The 20552-nt window shown below is 25.0% G+C and overlaps 1 protein-coding gene across 16 annotated transcripts in view; it reads left to right on the forward strand.

Annotated features, from left to right (window-relative positions):
• The window catches only part of LOC122855551 (neurobeachin), a 149138-nt gene that overhangs the window by 102488 nt on the left and 26098 nt on the right, over positions 1–20552 (forward strand). For 8 of the 16 annotated variants that reach the window (XM_044157006.1, XM_044157009.1, XM_044157011.1 and 5 more), the window contains exons 16-30: positions 67–232; positions 297–450; positions 602–781; positions 1148–1288; positions 1446–1553; positions 1640–1811; positions 2995–3360; positions 4009–4139; positions 4829–4939; positions 5577–6066; positions 6299–6425; positions 6531–6639; positions 6721–6896; positions 6976–7268; positions 7348–7484. In XM_044157006.1, the coding sequence (XP_044012941.1) occupies positions 67–232; positions 297–450; positions 602–781; positions 1148–1288; positions 1446–1553; positions 1640–1811; positions 2995–3360; positions 4009–4139; positions 4829–4939; positions 5577–6066; positions 6299–6425; positions 6531–6639; positions 6721–6896; positions 6976–7268; positions 7348–7484 (2861 nt within the window). The remainder of the gene's footprint in view (positions 1–66; positions 233–296; positions 451–601; positions 782–1147; positions 1289–1445; positions 1554–1639; positions 1812–2994; positions 3361–4008; positions 4140–4828; positions 4940–5576; positions 6067–6298; positions 6426–6530; positions 6640–6720; positions 6897–6975; positions 7269–7347; positions 7485–20552) is intronic. The other 8 variants (XM_044157016.1, XM_044157017.1, XM_044157020.1 and 5 more) reach the window with 4 other exon arrangements.

Genomic DNA, 20552 nt, shown 5'->3' on the forward strand with positions numbered 1-20552 from the left:
TTATTTATTTATTATTGATTGATTATATATAACTTGTTTGTTAATTGATGTGAAAATTAATTTTAGATTCAAAAAGAGCAAAGCAAGGAAATACATCAAGCAGACCAATGTTCAGTCCAGGACCAAGTAGACCACCCTTCAGAATACCTGAGTTCAAGTGGTCTTATATACATCAAAGACTTTTATCTGATGTGCTATTTTCACTTGAAACTGACATTCAAGTTTGGAGAAGGTAATTCAACTTTATTTAAAATTATTCTTCAAAGAAAATTAATATTTATTTATTTATTTTTCAGTCACTCGACAAAATCAGTACTGGATTTTGTTAACAGCAGTGAAAATGCAATATTTGTTGTGAATACAGTACATCTCATATCACAACTTGCTGACAATCTTATTATTGCCTGTGGTGGTTTATTGCCATTACTTGCATCAGCAACATCACCAAATGTATGATAATTCTTTAATTATTTTTCCTTATTTAGATTTAGGCCAATGTATTTATTAATTTAATAGATTTAGATATTTTTATTGATGATTTTTCAATAGCATGATAATTGTTTTTTAATTTTATTATTTTATTTACAATTTTTTTTTATAGAGCGAATTGGATGTGATTGAACCAACTCAGGGTATGCCAATAGAAGTTGCTGTTTCTTTTCTTCAGAGGCTAGTCAATATGGCTGATGTACTTATTTTTGCAAGTTCACTTAATTTTGGTGAACTTGAAGCTGAAAAAAATATGTCGAGTGGTGGAATACTACGACAATGTTTACGCCTGGTTTGTTATATTTAATTTAATTTAATTTATCATTTTTTTATTTTTTTAATTGACATAGTCATTAATTTATTTGTGAAAAAAAAAAATAATAATTAATTCTCATTTATTTCACAACGTGGATAAATAAAAAATAATTTAGATGCATGTAAATTATCCCAACATTGGCACAATTTTAAAAACCAAAATTACTTTTTAAAAATAAAAGAAAAAAAAAAGTATTATGTCTTTTTTATATAGTTAGAAAAATCAATATAAATTTTTAAATAATAATAATACAATTTTTAAATTTAGATAAAGATAAATAATATGATTCACGTAATATTAAAAATTTCACAATTATTGACAAAATATAAAATGCTTGTTTAGGTTTGTACTTGTGCTGTTAGAAACTGCTTAGAGTGTAAAGAACGTGGCAGATCATACAGCATGTTAGGCAGACAAATTGGTACTAGTAATAAATCACAGCACATACAATCCCTTATTCCAGGAGCACAAACACCGCCAAAGGTACGTTAATTTTGTTTAGAAAATAAAATACAGATATAAAAATTTAGCTAGTATAAATTATGAATTAAAATTCAACCAAACAAATGAGATGAAATAAAAAGAATTTTACTATTTTACATTAATAAATTGAGTGCTTAATTATTGATTATATTTGTAGAATATTATGGATAATTTGACTGATCAATTAAGTCCAGTTAAAAATCCTGATAAGCTGTTGCAAGACATGGATGTCAATCGATTGCGAGCTGTTATTTACAGAGATGTTGTAAGTTGATTTATTTATTCATTTATTTATACAAATATAATTATTTTAATTATTATAAATTAATAAATTGTATTATAAAATTACAGGAAGAAACCAAACAGGCACAGTTTCTGTCTCTGGCTATAGTTTACTTCATCTCTGTACTTATGGTATCAAAATATCGTGATATTCTGGAACCACCAGTATCACAACGACCACCAAGTCCAATTCAATCAATTAAAACAAATGGTGCCAATAATCGATCAGGTAGTCCTCCAGGTAATAACCAAATAATAATATTTTTTAATTTTAAATATCAAAGTATTTTTTTAAATCACCATGAAGATAATTTAAATAGCATCATCAACACAACATCAATAACAAATGAAAATAATTATGAAAAGTCTTAAAATAATTGTTTTTTTTTTATTTCTCTATCATTTTTCTTTTCTTAATTTTCAGCATTTAAATTATATTTTTAAAATAATCATTATTATTTTTTTAAAATTATTTTTAACTCAATTTTTTTCTCGCGAAATTAATTAATAATTATATTTTTTATTTCATCAAAACTCTCATGTGTCAGATATGTATTTTTATTTCATTTAGATTTTTTTTTTTTACACTATCATTATTTTTAATGAAAAACCATGTCATCAATGCATGACTTGGATAATTATACAGATGCACGATTATGTCAGAATTGTTTCACCATTGCAAGCACTAAAAAAACAAAATTCATCAAAAAATTTTTTTTCTTTATTTTTTTTTACATGTAAATTATATTTTTTCTAAATGTTTTTTAGGTTTTTAATTTTTAAATCATGCAAATTAGTTTTTATTTATTTAACGATATAATTAGTTTAAATGTGAATTTAAAATATAAATAGTTGAATTAAATTAAAAATAAATTATTCATCGTTGCATTAGTAGCTGCATAGTTGAAGTTTAACATTGAAATATTAAGACAATTGAAAGGACATTGTAGAAGAAAAGAAAAAAAAAAAAGGAAGCATTTGTGATTGCATTGGTGTATAATAATTATAAATAATTACAACGTATGTATCTGACAGTGAGAGTTTTGATGTTAATTTCGAATGAATGCATAATATTTAATGACTCTAGTGAAATTAATAATTCTAATTTTATAATAGAAAGCTGATTTGAGTATCACTGCACAGTAAAGCTCATTGTAATTAATTTTATAACAGAAAAAAATACAATAAAAAATCACAATTAATTAGAGCTTTACTTAAAAAATTAAGAGGATTAAAAAAAAAAAATAGTTAAAATCATTAATACTGACATTATTGATCCTCAATTTATTTTTTTATATGATAATTTGTATCACTGCTAATCATTTCATTATAATATTCATAAATCACTTTGTAAATAAATTATGTTGGGTTAAAATGAGAAAAAGAGAAGAAAAAAAAAAAAAAAAAACTGTGTGATTCCTCAGGAGATGGGAATGGTGGTGGAGGAGGTCGTCCACTGTTTCCACAGTGGTCACACCACGTCTATCCTCAGTTCCTTCCGGGTTCACACCCCAACGCCAATGTCAATGCCAACAATCACATGAGCCAGCACCACCACCAGCACCCGCAACAACCAGCAGTCAGACACACAAATCGCCAGACCCAATCCAGCTATTATCTCCCAAATCATCACAGTAATAATCATTACAATCATCACCCAAATAATTACAACTATCATCGTCACCATCATTATCATCATCACAATAACAACAATCACCATCACGCGCTTCAAAAACATAATGATCAACCCCGAAATATTTATCATAGAAACTCCGGTGTTGGTATGCAAGGTAATTTTTTTTTTTCATTTAACAAAATGAAAAAAAAATATTGTTCAAAACAAAATAACGTACAAAAAACGTTTGTCAATCACGGAATGAATTTTATGTTGCATATTCCTGTTAGCACCATACACCTTGTCTCTTGTAATCTTTTTTTATTTTATTTTATTTGAAAGAAAAATAATTAAAAAAACTTTAAAGTGAAAAATGAATTATAATTTTTTATAAAAATTTATGAATGATTTATTTATTCAATTATTTTCACTTTAGGGTTTCTTTTTTTGAAATGCTTTTGATGGATGATTTGCTTACTCGATCAAATCAAATTTTGTATATTTAATTTTTATTATTTTTCATTATGTTTTTTGTATTATTATTTAATAATTTCGTTTTACGTTGTTTTTCTTTTTCTTTTCAGCAAACATCAAGTTATTGATTTATTTATTATAATTTAAATAATATTATTTTTATTTGCAGCATGAAAATACAGTGCTGATTGCAGATATATTTGTTATTTTTTTTTTCATCAATATTATCATGCATGTATTAGATTAACCAGCTTTTGAATGACACACGAAATTCATTATAATTTGTTTAAAAAATATATTGACTTTTATTATTGTGGTTTTTATATTTTTATTGTGATGTATTTTTCAGAAACTGGAGGAATGATCAGTCAATCTGGATCACAAGATGATGGAGAATATGAAGTTATAATTGTTGATGAAAATAATTCATCAATTCTTGCTGATAATGACATAACTTCTTCAGGGCCACCATCAACCAAGGTAATGAAAAAAGCAATTAAATTCAAACATGAGATTAATATAAAATCTCGATATAAAAAAAATACTAATTAAATTTTTTTTAACATTTAACTATTGTCATATTTGAAAAAAAAATTTGATACAAAAATTATTAAAATTAAAATTAAAAAAAAAGTAAAAAAAAACTGAATAAAATCAGGTAGATTGGCACTAATTGGCATGTTAATTGCACGAATATCGAAGCACAATTATAATCGTAAATAATAAATTAAATAAATTGTTAAAATTCTAATATTTTTTTATTCTAAATTATAGTAATGAGTCGTGACTAATGACTTTTGCAATTTGCATGTATATTTGCTTATCAATAATGATAATCAATGTATTGCATTCTTAAAAAAAAAAAAAATTATCAAACACTATTAGTAACTATTTTCTAATCTCTAGAAATATTGTATTTTAAAATTTAGAAAAAAAACAACGGCCTTACTAAAAATATCACTCAAATATTATTTAAATTTTCTATAAAGAATAATTAAACCATATTTGATTCTACAATTTAAAATCGCTAAATTAAATTGATTAAAAAAAACAATCATACAATTTTTAATATCTATAAAAAAGCATGTATTTATATTTTTCGGTACTTTCAACGTTAACCCCTTTCTCTCTGCTTGCAATGCTATGCGTACTAACTACTGGTTCTGAAGGGAGGTCACAGTGGTGTACCTCAAACGCGGACAATCCTCGAGGATTACAACTCGTCTGAGCCAAATCTCGGTACTTCGACGAAGCCTGATCAAGTGCCAAGAAACAATCAGGTAAAAAAAAATAAATGATCAGCAAAAAAAAAAACAAACAAACGGGAAATAAAAATAACACAAAAAAAATATAAATAATAATAATAATAAAAAGAAAAAAATCTACTAAACTGTCATCACTTTGATATTGAAATATTTTGATATAAATGTTACTTTTAACAATATAATTTAAAAATAATCGTGATTTTTTATGATAAAAAAAATATATTATTCTTGCTGTCACCGCTTTGAAATCACGGAAGGCTTTCGTTTCTAATATCTCTTCTTTTTTTATTTTTCTAAACAATACTTATTATTATATTATTGAACTAGAAGATTGCCTATCAGTAGTGTAACTACATTATTTTTATGCATGTCAAATTTATATCGTTTTGTCGTCGAGTAATATATTCATTATAATTTTTTTTTAGTTAAGTATTTGTTCATTTATATTTTTATTATGTATTTGATATTTAAAAAAAATATTAGTCAGTTTAGAATAAATATATAAAAAAATAAAAATAAATATTTTAATTAGAAATTTCAATTAATAATAGGTGTAGCTTTAATTAAAATTTAATTGTCTTTCAAAATCACCAATTGATAAGTGAGTTTATAATTAATATAATTATTGATTATTAAATTTTTATTTTCTCAGAGTAATGATTCTAGTGAAGAGGCAATGCATCGTAGTAATATAACAACTGATAATGAAAATAAACACAATTCATCAGAAGAAGCATGGACAGATGTTAATTTAAATGAAGATGGTGATATTTCAATGACAAATGATACACGTAATATGCGTAATAAAGCACATACACGTGATGCTGATATTGAAGGAAATGTTAATGATCATTCAGAACGTGGTGAAAAACCATCTGGTGAAATATCTGTTGTTCGTGTACCTGATGGTATTGTTGTTAATAATTCAGCATCACCAAGACCAGATGATTTACCAATAAAAGGTCTTGTTGAACATTTACCAACACCAACACCATCAAGAGAAGCATCATTAACACAAAAACTAGAAACAGCACTTGGTTCTGTTTGTCCATTATTACGTGAAATAATGGTTGATTTTGCACCATTTTTATCAAAAACACTTGTTGGATCACATGGTCAAGAACTTCTCATGGAAGGAAAAGGTTTGTTTTATGAATTTTTTCAATTTTTTTAAACTTATTTAAAATTATTCCATGTATATATATGTAAAAAAGATGTATATTTTTATATTCTGTACTTGTCATGTCGTTATCAATCGATCTTCGTAAATCTATCAATAAACTTTTTGTTAAAAAAAATATAAAAACATAGAAAATAAGATTTAAAAGAAAAAAAAAAAATGAATAATGTTTTTTTATATTTTTTTTTCATCAGGATTAACGACTTTTAAAAATAGCAACTCAGTTGTTGAGCTTGTGATGCTTTTATGCTCACAAGAGTGGCAGAATTCATTACAAAAACACGCAGGACTTGCATTTATAGAACTTATCAACGAAGGAAGGTAAGAATATTAATTTTTTTTTTTTTTTTTTTCTTATCAAAATGATAATATCTATAGAATTATTATTTATAAAATAAACGGAAATTAATGTTATTTTATTTTTAGATTATTGTCTCACGCTATGAAAGATCATATTGTTAGAGTTGCAAATGAAGCTGAATTTATTCTTAATCGTATGCGAGCTGATGATGTTCTTAAACACGCTGATTTTGAGGTAATATTAATTTATTTAAATTATACAACTTCAGCTTGAAGAAGATAAATTAATATTAATAAAAATTATAATTTGTTATAGTCACAATGTGCACAGACATTGTTGGATCGTCGAGAAGAGGAGAGAATGTGTGATCATTTGATAACAGCAGCAAGAAGACGTGACACTGTAATTGCAAGTAGATTAATGGAAAAAATTCGTAATATATTATCAAACAAACATGGTGCTTGGGGATATATGGATCCAATGGCTGCCAAGTGAGTTTAAAAATGATTAAATAATCAAATTTCTTACATGTTAAAACTTTTTTTAAAAAAAAGGATTTTTAAATAATAGCATTGATGAACTTGACAGGTTAACTGAATTTTGGAAATTGGATGCATGGGAGGATGATGCAAGACGACGTAAACGTTTTGTACATAATCCGATGGGAACAAGTCATCCTGAAGCAACGCTAAAAGCTGCACTTGAACATGGAGCACCTGAAGATGCAATATTACAAGCACGTGAAGAATTTCATGCACATTTAGCTGCATCAAGATCACATCAACAACAAATACAATCGACTGATCTTATGGATGACAGTGAATTACTCTCTGATGATCGTGATCTTGACAATGACTTGACAGGTAAATAATTATTTTAAGCAACATTTTATTTCATTTTCTTTTTTATATTTATCATTATTTTTTATTTTTTTTTATTAAGGACCAGTTAACATCAGTACTCGTGGTAAATTAATTGCCCCAGGTGTTGTGGCAAATGGAATTATTTCAATAACATCAACAGAATTATATTTTGAAGTTGATGAGGATGATCCAGAATTCAAGAAAATCGACAGTGAGGTAAGTGAAAAACAAATAACTTGTAATAATATTTTAACAACTGATGATGAATTATTTTAAAATGACAAAATTGAATTTAAAAAGAAAAAAAAAATTCTTGAAAGATTATAAAATTGGTAGCAATTGCTACTTAAAATATTTTATAAAATCTAAACAAATTGATTATTTTATTTTTATGGGTTTTTTTTATTTTTTGGACATGTTAGGGATCGTTTATCAAAAAATTTAAAATGATGTTTGTAATTCAGTCGTGTAGGTGGGTCCGATTGGGAGTCAAGATGTTGTTAAAACCACAGTGTGTCCCAGGTTCTAGGTAAAGGGGAAAGGGGAAAATGATTATCATATATCGGTCGTAGATCTCACGTTTGTATAACCGAGAAATAAAACAAACAAAGATAGACCCCATGGGGGCCAGAACTGATCTTCAGGGTCAGCAATTATGAGTCTCCTGCAGGGTCCAAACAGGCCTATCTCTCTCTCTTTTTTTTACTTACCACAACATTATTATTATACTATTTTTTTTTATTAAACCTTTTTATTTTTTTTCATCATCTTTCTCATCTTCTTTTTTCACATATTCAATTTCAAAATTTTATTCATTTACCTTTCTTTTATATGCTCAATAAACGAGTGCAAATAAATACAATTTTTCTATAAAATTTCTATTGAAAAAAAAAGAATAATTAAACTTGATGACAGGTTTAACAAAATAAAGAAAAAAAAACAAACATTTTAAAAATAAACAAGTAAATAATTTTTATTAAATTCAAGAAATAAAAAAAAATATTTAACTTTTTTTTTTGGTGGGAATTTAAATGACAACTAAAAGCTAAACTTGAAAATTCACTTTGTAAATATTCAAGTGTGATAGTCAATTAAATGGATAACGAAATTCATTTTGATATCTTTTGAATATAGACCGGTTTAAAAATTATCAATTTAATGCTTTCATCATTGCGGGGGTTGAAATAAAATAATAAACATATGAATGTATATAAATATAGAAAATTATTAGGTGGTGGGGTTTAATCATCAATTTTTGATTTAAGAATTACAAACTATTTCATCTGGCTCGTTAGTTGAAATAAAACTTGAATAAAGGCTATTTCTTCGAAAGCTGTGGCGATTGATCACTCGATAGTCGAGTCGAGACTTAAGCGATCGTAATGCACACACAGGCGGATGTTGAATAGTGGCCCCAGGGAGTAAATGCATCTTGTTGGTTTTTAAGATGAATAAACACCGTTATATACAGGACTCCTTTTCGCCCAAAGGATCACCTTTCCATTCCTGTCTCATTCCCACTTTTTATTTATTTAATTTTTTTTTATTTTTAAGTTTTCCTTTTTGTTTAATTTCTTTTTTTTTTTACCTTTCCTCTTGTTATAACGGCCAGTGCAAATGTACTTATCGTGATTTATCGTTTACACGAGCCTCCTTTCTGACGAAAAGAAAAAAAAAAAAAGATAGGTGAATATATGCGATTACGTACAATGAATTATTGATTTAGCATTAAAAATATATATTCAACAAAAAAAATAAATAATCATTTTTTTTTTACTTGACAATAAATAATTTTTCTAAAATATTTTTAATAAAAATAATAATTTATGAAAATATATTGCAAGACACCTTTGTGCATATAATAAAAAATAAAACAACTTTGTTTTAACTGTTAAAAATGAGAGGTATATTTTTTTATTTTTTGCTGAAGGAAAAAAATTTAAAACGATATATTAAAATACACTTAAAGTATGTTACATTGTTTTAATGCATGTACGAAATATATATAAATATATATGAGTGTATTAACCCTGGATTAAAATGATGTATTGCTGTTGACGTTATAATAATCCAACAATAATAATTACAAACTATATAATTATATATCAAGTGACGTTATACTTAAACATAGTCATTGAAAATTTCTACTTGCATTATTATATGTTTTAGATTTATCTTTAGCCATTTATCATATCAATTTTTAACCTCATTATTATTTTAAAAAATTATTAAATAAAAAGAAAACTAATAATTATGAATTTTTTTTTAAATTTATGTCAATAAAATTTATGATAAAATTAGAATTTAAAAGAAAAAAAAAATAAAAAAATATTATTTTGATGGTATATTATCTATTTTACAATAAATAAATCGATAATAATTATTTTTTATTGAAAAATAATTAATTTAGATGTGATCAAACTTAACTTTAAGTTGGTTTAGATAACTTTTTTGGTTTTTTAAATTTATTATTCGCAAAACCATCAGTTAGAAAGGCAGCTTGTTTGGCAAACATCCATCAATTCATGGGTTGGACTTGTGGATGCTTGCTTGCATTAACTAAATATAAATAAAAAAAAAAAAAATCAAAATAAAACCCCCAGAGTAAAACAGGCGTGTTCATTTCCAACAAGGAATTACTGCTATTAGTACTCCGGTGGTCCACCAATCTCTTCAGTACTTTATCATACAGGTACCTTCAAAATTATATATCACATATACTTTTTAGCATCTATTTAATTTTTCCTGTATTAATCAATTAATATTCATAAACAAAATATTCAAAAATAATCGAAAATCATTTTTAAAAATCTTTATCTAAATAAATTAAATTTTTATCATAAAAATTATGATAAAAATTGAAAAAACAAAAATTAATTTAGATTATGAGTTGATAAAAATTATGGCGCTTATAGTAAATAAATAAAAAAAAAAATTAGTGGAGTCAGTTGCATACCGATTTGGCAATTTGACGGATGGCGCCCACCTGTAGATTCATTCACTAATCTACTCGACTAAGCAAACAGTCTGGGGCGCACCCTGTCATTATCACTGACGGCGTAAGTCGTGGATTTTTTTTTTTTTTTTATTTTTTTCTGGGTTCCTTACTCTCACATGTAAATATATTATTTTTATATATATTTTATCTTTCTTTATTCCACCAGTTCTTTAGTATTTATCATTTTTTATTTCTCACTTGTTTTGTTTTTTATTTTTTAAATTCAAACATAAGTATTATAACCGCCCATGATTATTTTCACGTCACTTTCTTTTTTGCCACATTGATTTTAAGTCTGTTTAAAATTTCAAAAAGACTATCATTATTTTTAACACCAGTTGCTCGATATGTTTGTCCAGCCATCTGTTTTTTAATATTTAAAAAATTTATTATCATTTGATATATATATTTTTAATAATTGTTTAAAAAAGCTTTAAATATATTTCTTTTATAATAAAGTTTATTTATTTACTGGGTAATTTAGCTCATATGGGTTGGATGTTTATTTGATAGCTCAGTGTTTATATGCGAACCTGTAATTAATGATCTATTGGTTTACCAGTCAAGCAGCTGCTTATTTTGTTGTAAATATTTCGATCGATATATACAGTTTATTATCGTCCAGGTAAAGCCGGACTTAGCTTAACAACAAACAATATTATTTTCAACATTTTCACGTACACACTTGATTCATTAATATTTTTTATAAAGTAAATAAATAATAATACATTCATTAAATCATCAAATCAAGATTTAGTTTATTTTTATTTTTTTGAAAATAAAAATAAAATATTTGCACGCTATATCTTTAGCATCTTTTGCAAATAAATGATTGACTAAATGGAATTTTGAATAACGGTTGTTTTTTGATGATAATAAAAATTAAGTACTAAAATAAATTTTAAAAAATACTAGATTTTATTTGGTCAAAGATCATGGACACAATCGTGCATAAATTTTTTCTGCATATTAATTTACGACTAAAATCAAAAAAAAAAAACGTACAAATATAATTTTATTTTTTTTATTTTACGTAGAATAGATATAATAATTTCTTTTTTTTTTTTTGCTGTAAAATATGATAATTTATTGATCGTTAATCATGGATGTAGATATAATTTATTAAGGACGTATTGCAAATGAGTAGAATGTCACATTAATGTGACTCAATACTATTTTTATCTTAAAAATTTTCCTTTGATTTTTAATTTCTCTTTTTTAATTGGTCATTTAAAAAACAGGTTATTAAAATCTATTGTTGAAAATTGGAGATTTGTAAAAATTAATAAAACACGAAATCAGTGAGATCAGTTCTCTTGAGATGAGAGTTACAGATAAGCATCAAAAAAATATGTAGGAATACTGCTGAACCAACAAAGTCCATATAGTTGAGCAATACAAAAAATTAAAATAGAAATGCTGGTAGTTCAAACTACACGTATCCCATAATTTAGCGATTATTTTGACAAGGGTATGATCCCCTGACAGGTTGTTGGCCTCACTTGTGCCCTCTAAAAACTAAAATATAGCTATTTAACTTACGCACTTACTTACTGCAAAAATACACAATTTATTTTATATATTTATTATAATTTTTTATTGTCAATTGAAATTTTTACATCACAATATTTTCTTCTGATAAAAAAATTAAAAATCAATTAAAACATAAAAAAATACATAAAATTAATTAACAAAACAATTTTAAATGAATTTTAAAAGATTTTTATTTTTTAAATGAATCTTTAAATTTTTTAAAAAATGAATTGATAAATTGAAAAATTGATAAATTTATTTTTAATATAGAAATAAAAAAAAAAAAAAGATAAATAGTGATTCTAGAGGTTCATGATAATTGACTTTTGGACCTTCGTCATTTGTTGGCTGATAGGATACCAGGTCAGATGTTTTTTTATTTTTATTTTCATTTTTTTTATATTTAAAACTTTAAATATTAATTGACAACGTTGGCAGGGACATTCTGTTGATTTTTGTTGAGTGTATAATGTTGTTGAATATTAAAAATAAAAAAAACTCAGATTATTTTTATTGAATCAAATTCATCAGCTGGACACTTGACATCATGGCTAATGAGTGAAATATATACCACATATTATTTTATTTTTTAAAAAATTTATAACTGATAATATTGTATTTTAGTTATTCATCAAAATGTCAAATATTTTTTTTATTCTCTATTTCAATCAGATATTATTTTATACTCACATAAAACACAGGTATAAATTTTACTTTTTCGAGAATTTATTATTTTAATGTTTTCTAAAAATTGATCCTGTTCTTGATTAATTTCGAAATATTTTTATTCATTAGTTTGCCTTAATTAATTTGCTCGTAATAAAATAACTCATCAAATAAATTATTAATTAATAAATTGCAGTTTTAAAGATATATATTAAAAAACTTTTTTAGAAAAAAAAGCTCAAAGTTATTCGTCTTCTAATGTTGTTTGAAACTATAATAAATTTAAAACAATAAATCTCAAAATATCAAGTGTGAATGTGATAGGTTTTTTGGGTTATTAAATACTTTTTTCAATTTCAATCAGATATTGTTTTAAACTCCCATAAAATACAGGTATAAATTTATAATATTTAAAATCTTCCCATTGATTGATATCTCTCGACAATAAAAATTTCTCCAACATATAAATATTTTTATGTCAAAAAAATAAAAAATGTTATTAGAAATTTTATTTAGACTCACATTATTTTTATAGTTGTTTTTTTTTATTTCTTTTTTCCAATATTATTTATAAATAAAAAAAAAAACATTTTTAATTCTCAACTGTGTGTAGTATTATTATTTTAATAATTAATATTAAATAAGTGAAAAAAGAGTTGAAAAAAAAACCATAAAGATATTTGTTTTTTTTAATTTTTTTTTTTTTCTTGACCGATGGATGCGTGGAGAGTATATAGGAGGTCTGCCTGCGGCTTTAGACGCGACGTATACCTTGAATTATGGCGCAGGTTAATTATACAAAACATTCAATTATATACCTAACCGATGAATACGAGCGTGCGAATTATGACACACAGTTTTAAACAAAAATCCACATATAATTTATAAAAATAAATAAATGAAAATTCAACAAGTTTTTTTTAAATTTTTTTCTTCTTTTGAAAAATGAAGTTTAAAAAGGATTTAAAAAAAAAAAAAGATAATCCCCAAATTTACGCTGTATTATTCATGCGTTAAGTTAACTGTTGAAATGTTGAATAATAATGATGATCACGATGATTTAATGACACGAATATGCTACTATTTTATTATTTTCACTTAATCGCTAAATATTTATTTAAAATGTTTTTTTAAATATATTTTTTAATCAGTTTAAAAAAAAAACTGAAAAAAAAATTCTTGTAATTTATTTTTGTCATTATTATTATTTGTTGGAATTTTATATCATGAACTTGAATCAGAGTCTTTTTTTTGGACTGCAACTAGTCATTTATCAAAAGGAAATTTTTTCAAAGACAAGAGACTTGAATTTCTAATTTTTTTTTTTATTTTTAGATGTTTTTTAAATATTTTTTTTTATTTCGTGGGAATATGAAGGGTGATGGCAAAAAAAAAAAAAAATGCGTGATGAGGAAGCATTTGAATAGTTTGGTGGTGGGCGGAAGAGGAGGAGGAGGGGGGTTAAAAGGGGGGTCCAAAAGTCATATATATACCAAAGCGAAGTTTACGCGCCGGCGCCGGTGCCCCCCCGCGGCCTCAGACATCCGCCGCGTACAATAATATCCAGCCAGGTCTTTGGGTTCAAAACCAAAGTGCCCCAAGAATCACGAGGTACAAACCACCTATCTTTTTCGACTATCACTAATGGCGCCTGAGGTCGACGTTCTTTCTTTTTTAAAATTTAATAAAATTTCTTTCTTTTCACTTTCATAATTAATATTTTTTTTAGACTACTTGTCATATATTTGTAAATTTTAATTACTACTCTGCAATTCAGGAATAATATCGTCTTTAATTTTATTTATATATTTCAATATTAGCGTGGGATCAATGTAAATGTTTGATCGTTGTTACCATGACAATATCTCAAACCAAGTTATTATATTTTATGAAAAATTTATAAATTATTTTCAAGATATAAAATCAGATAACTTGAATTAAAAATTCCACAAAACATATAAAAATTCCCAATAAATTTTTTGCTTTTTTTTTTTTTTTGATTATATTTTTAAGTGTCTTTTTACGAAAAAAAAAAAAAAAGTTGTTAATATTCTTAGAAGGATGAAAATTTAATTTTTAATTTAAACTGACATGATTATATTATCTATGATAGTGTATATGATCATTCTATCAATCTGAAATATTTTTTTTCTTTTCTTAATTGTATCTCAGCAGGTAGCTAACGTCTTGTCTGATCGTACTGATATTATTTTCTTTGCATATTCATTGATTCAACATTCTATTTATACCAAAAATATCTTTCTAATTTTTATTAAAAAAATAATATTTATTCTCAATTGATAATTTACATTTTTATCAATATTAAAAATAATTTACAAGCTTTTTTTTTATAAGAATGAAATAACTCGTTATTTTTCATTTAAAATTTAAAAAAATGGAAATTAATTTTTTTAGTTTAACAAGATATTTAAAACAAATTAAATTAAGCATGTATAATTTATTTAGCTCGATTGCAGACATTTGGCATGATGCATACACTTTTTAACCAACATGTCTTGTCATTATCGTTCTTGTTATTAAACCGCGATGTGTCTGATTTTGATCCTATTACATCACAAAGATCCATATGTATATATTTTTGCCTGTTGCTTTATACTTGGTCAAAATATGTTCCCCAAGGTCGAACTATAGGAAAAAATAAAAATTAAAACAATTCAAAATATAAAAACACTGTCTTATAATTCGTTTCGTTTATGTAAAGCCACAATTTTTTTTTGGCCCTAATAAATTAAGCATAAAACACTGGGACAAAAGAACAAGACTATGAACATAATCTTTGGTTATTCTTCCTGTGTGTGTATGTGAATTTTTTAATGTTTCGTTTATGTAAAGCCACAATTTTTTTTTGGCCCTAATAAATTAAGCATAAAACACTGGGACAAAAGAACAAGACTATGAACATAATCTTTGGTTATTCTTCCATCTGGATGACGCAGACTCATGGGACTCGAAATATTGGTATTTCTTGAGGTCAAAATTTAAAAGATGAATGTTTCTATAGGCGCCATCGTGTCACCTGCTTACCCATCAGACTATTCAACTTCCGCTTAAATAATCATAAAAAAATAAAATATATATTTTTTTTATTTAAACTGACAATGTTATAAAATAAAAAATATTATTTTCAAATATTTCATTATTAATTTATTAAGTATATAACATTTTTATATTTTTTCAAAAATATATTTATTTATTATTCAAGCTTGTATGATAATTTTAAATGATATAAATTTTTTTAGTTGAGTTAAATTAATAAATTCTTTATTTTATTTTTTATTTCAATTTTTTTTTTTAAATTTTTTTATGATACATAAAATATGAAAATAAATGATCGCAGATGTTGGATTGTCACTGGGCAAATGAATTATAACTCAACCAGTAAAACAAACATTTGCATTTGAAAACAATTAACAACTTTCGAAAATTGATTATCTCGAATCGGATATTTCGTTCATGTAGATATGAAATTTTTTTTTTATTATATTTTTCAAATATATATTTGTATATGCGGGGCCAATGGCACTAGTAACAAGGACCCCGACCTCGTGATCACCTTGTTTATCCTGTAATATCTATATAAAACGTTTTTTATATTTTTGCTCCCTTGTTAAACATCCCTATGTTTTTTATGTTTTTTTTTTTTCAACTTTTTGACATATACCGAGTTCTCGTCTTCGACTTATCTCGTCGCCTATCTTTTTTACGCGTATTATACTCCATGGAAAAATAGAAGAAAAAAAAAAAAACATAATAATATCGAGAACATAACGAAAAGATTAAAGAAACTTGCTCGGTTGGTTGGTTATTTTTTTTTAAATTTCTTTCTTCAATACTTTAGCGCAAATAACCGGATCAATTTGCTGTCTTCATCATAGAAAATTTCAGTCTGTTGAAAACGAAAAAACATTTTTTTTTCTATGTAAGATTTAAAAAGGATTGCACTCTCTCTTTTTTTTTTTTATTCATTTCCAAATGAATAAACTTTATTACATTGCTATTTTAAAAAAAAAAAAAACAAACACATAACATAAATTTAGAAATTAAATATAAATAAAAATTTTCTAATCCACAAAAATTATTTAAAAAGAGTTATTATTTTTCTTGGAGATATTCAATATTTGATTGACATGTATTTAATATAAATGCAACTTGCATACAATATATTTGTATATACAAAGTCAAATGAAATGGGATAACATTAACTCATTCGGGAGTCGAAGAGGGCTGGTCAAACCGCGACGGGTGGTCATTGTATCCCGCTGAATACTCGCGAGTTTCACCCATTCTTTTCGTCTTTTTATTATTTTATATACTTTTTTTTTTATTAAAAAACAATTTTATTATTATTCTATATCTCTGTCGTTTTATTATATTCCTTCTATTTTATTTTTCTTCCTTGTTCATTCTTCAGACACACAGCACTTGCCTCGTAAAGTCAAACGTTGACACTAGCTGCGGGACACCGCACACTCTCTGCCACGACCCACAGGCGCGTGTGACTTTTTTTTTTTATTATAAATAAATGTATATATACTGTAGTTTTTTGTAGAGTTTTACACTCACGGATCTTATTATTGGATACAAACCAACCAGGGTGACAAGTGGGTGGAGAATGTGCCACGTCTTGATATCATAAAATCTTTGAAATTCACAATTTAAAATATAAAAAAAAATATATATGTATAAAATAAAAGGACAAACATATTGTTAAATTTATTTTATTATTTTTATTTTTTATGGTTGTAATTTTAATTTTTTGCAAAAGTTTTTACGAGTTTATTTTGTCTTTAATTAAATTGACATTATTTTCATTTACAAATTAATTCATTGTTGCAATAATTAAAATTTAAAAAAAAATTATAAAACAAAATTTAATTTAATTTTAAATACAGTCTTGATAAAAATTTTCAATAAATATTTAACAAAAGTTTTTGCAAATTTTCCATATCTAAATAATATTACTCCAAAAAAAAAAAAATTCCTTTAAATTATTTTTCCATCTATGGAAAAATTAAAATTTTCTTGATAGTAAAATACTTATTTTTTTTTCTTTTCTCATTAGTTATATATAAATTTTTTTTTTCCATAAAAGTTAAATTTTTTGTTTTCGATAATAAATTATTAACGCCAGTTTGATGTGGCCTCTTATTATCTCAAAATAATGTGAGAGCACGATTGGCAGAAGGATCATCTTGGCTCGTTAAAATTAAGCAGTTTATAATGGTACATGAATTAGCTAGTTTAACGGCCTAATCAAAAAAAGCGGTATGTGTTTGAAGAGACTTTTTCTGACACCATTGACATGAAGACAATGGACTTTTATCCTCGCCGAAAAAAAATAATCAAAAAACATAAATTGATAATGAAAAATAAAAAAAATAAAAATAACAATACATTTTGAATAATTAATTTGACTATTTTAATTTTTAAACTTCAATTAAATGACAATATTTTTAAATTATAATTTTCATACGTATTGTAAATTTTTGCGTGACTAAAAAAATGGGCAGGGCACGCGCGAGCCATAATAAAAACTAACAATAATAAAATTTAAAAAAACCAACAACAAAAAAAGGCCAATAAAAAAATTGATAAATAAAAAATATGGGTGAAATGAGAAATAAAGAAATAAATGAAAGAAGAGAACGGCATTTGCGTTGGTGTCGGCAACATCAAGAGCCATTCACCACGCCTCAAGACCGCCTCCTCTAATCATCGGCTCATTACTCATTAGTACTAATGAGGCACGCGTGTTATGTGCGTGTGTCTAACTATTTTTTACTATCATAAAAAATAAAACAAATATTTACTTTATACAATGCAAATTTTATATTCACTCATTTAAATTAAATATTTGTTTTTTTTTAATAAATTTATTTATTTCTTTGAATTATTTTAAATATTTTTATGGCCAAAAAATTTTAGTTTAGTTGTAAAATTATTATAACATGATGACTTTTTTTTTTCTTTTTATTTAATGCTAAAAATTAGGGATGAATAAGAGAACCCCCTTGTGTTGAACATAAAACAAGCCATGACATCGTGTTCGTTGAAGCAACTACGTGTGACGAAAGTTGAAGTTTAGATATAAATTTTGTCCTTGTATTACGAAAAGGCGCAGAAGTTTAGGTCTTGTTACATCCGTCACACTCATTGGTCTGTTAAATTGACGCCACCTGCCACCCTCTAGGATCACAATTCACATTACTGATACTAAAACCCTTGTGTTTGAATTTTCGTATATTTATATGCATTAATAAATTTACGATTAATATAAAATCCTGAGTCATTTATAATTTTTTTTTTTTCTTTTGATTAATACAGAATTAATTATCAATAAAAAATAATTATTAACTCGTTCATCATGGTCAATTCAGTATTTAAAAAGAATTTAAAATAAATAACTTTTGTCTTTTGTTTTTTAGTGATGAGTTGATTATTATTTATTTTATTATTTTTGAATAATATAAAACAAATTATTTGATAAAAAAATAAAATTAAGAAGTCTTGGATAAATAAGAAAATTATTTTCATTACATTAGATTACATTAGGACAGCACATTAAGAGGGGTTGATATCGTCATTTTGGTGGAGAGTGTGCTTCATGATGGGGACACTCGAAATGCCAAATATACGAGGGGAAAAAAAATAGCAAAAAAATATTATGGTGTATAATGTGATTGTTTCCAGGAGAGCAGTCATGTGAAACTTTTAGTGATGACTTCATCTCCATCTGATCTCTTTTAAATTCTTTTTATTATATATATAAATATATCTCCTCATGAAATATACTACACATAGTCAAGTGTATTGTAAAATTCATATTTTTGAAAGAAAAAGTAAATACTTTTCATGATTCAACAAATTTCATTTGTATTTTTCGTTAAATTATAATTCCAATAAAGAGTTAAATAAATTTTATCTTCATAAATGATATAGAAAAATGATTAGATTTAAAATTTGATAGTACCACTTGATGGTTTATAATTTTTATTTAAAAAAAATATATATACCTCGTGTACCAAAAACTGAGTATTCTCAAAATCTCAATTTATTGTTGTTCATGTTTTCATTGTCCTTGAAATAAACGTTAGGGATCCAATCGACAAAGCTGTCATTTTTCAACAAAAAAAAAATATGAACCTAAGGATTATACCAGCAAAAATCCTTTAATGGTATTGTTGAAATTTGAATAACACGAAATATGATACTCAAAAAATTTAAACCACCCTCTGTATTTTGAAGTATAGAATTACCCCATTCATTAAACAATATTTTTATATCCGGATTAATTGTCAAATCAATCAGATGATATGAAAATATATTTTTTAATTAAAAAAAAAAAACATTTCTAAAACATTCATCAAGCAATAATAAATATTATTTCCATGAATTTTTGATATAATGATAATTAAAATAAATTATTGATTATTAAAATTTTTTTTTAGTTCAATTTAAAATACAAATATTTATTGGATCGATTTTGCTTTTGTTGTATTTTTATTTTTTCGTGTGTCTCGATTGAAATTGGCATATTAATTTTGCCTCCAGGGTGGGTCTATACACAAGGTGGTCCCAGTTAATAAATAAACAAATAAATAAATGTATATTATATGTATATTTTATTCAAGCGTCTAATAAAGTCTCAGCATTACATTGCAACAAGACATTAGAGAATCGCGTGTGTATATTTATTTTTTTTATATATATATTTCAAGTATATTACTGTTACATATTATACACATTTATGTTTTAAGTGATACCTACAATTTTACTCTGTTGACATACCCTAATATTTTTTATCTCACTCTACTCTTGTCGTTATTTTATTCTCTCCTATTGAAATAGTCTGCCAGTTGTCTTTGAAGTTACGACTATAAACATGCAATATACTCTTCCACTTATTTTTTTTTTTTTTTTTTTTTGACGACACAAAATTTAACAGATGAAATTAAAAAAAGAAAAACGTCCCATTGGAACTAGATATTATTTAGAAAAAAAAATGTATATGTATATAAATAATTTTAATGGATGAATGTTAAAAAATTTAAAAATGAAAAAATTTG

This window comes from Aphidius gifuensis, linkage group LG4 (genome assembly GCF_014905175.1).
Source record: "Aphidius gifuensis isolate YNYX2018 linkage group LG4, ASM1490517v1, whole genome shotgun sequence".
NCBI lineage: Eukaryota > Metazoa > Arthropoda > Insecta > Hymenoptera > Braconidae > Aphidius > Aphidius gifuensis.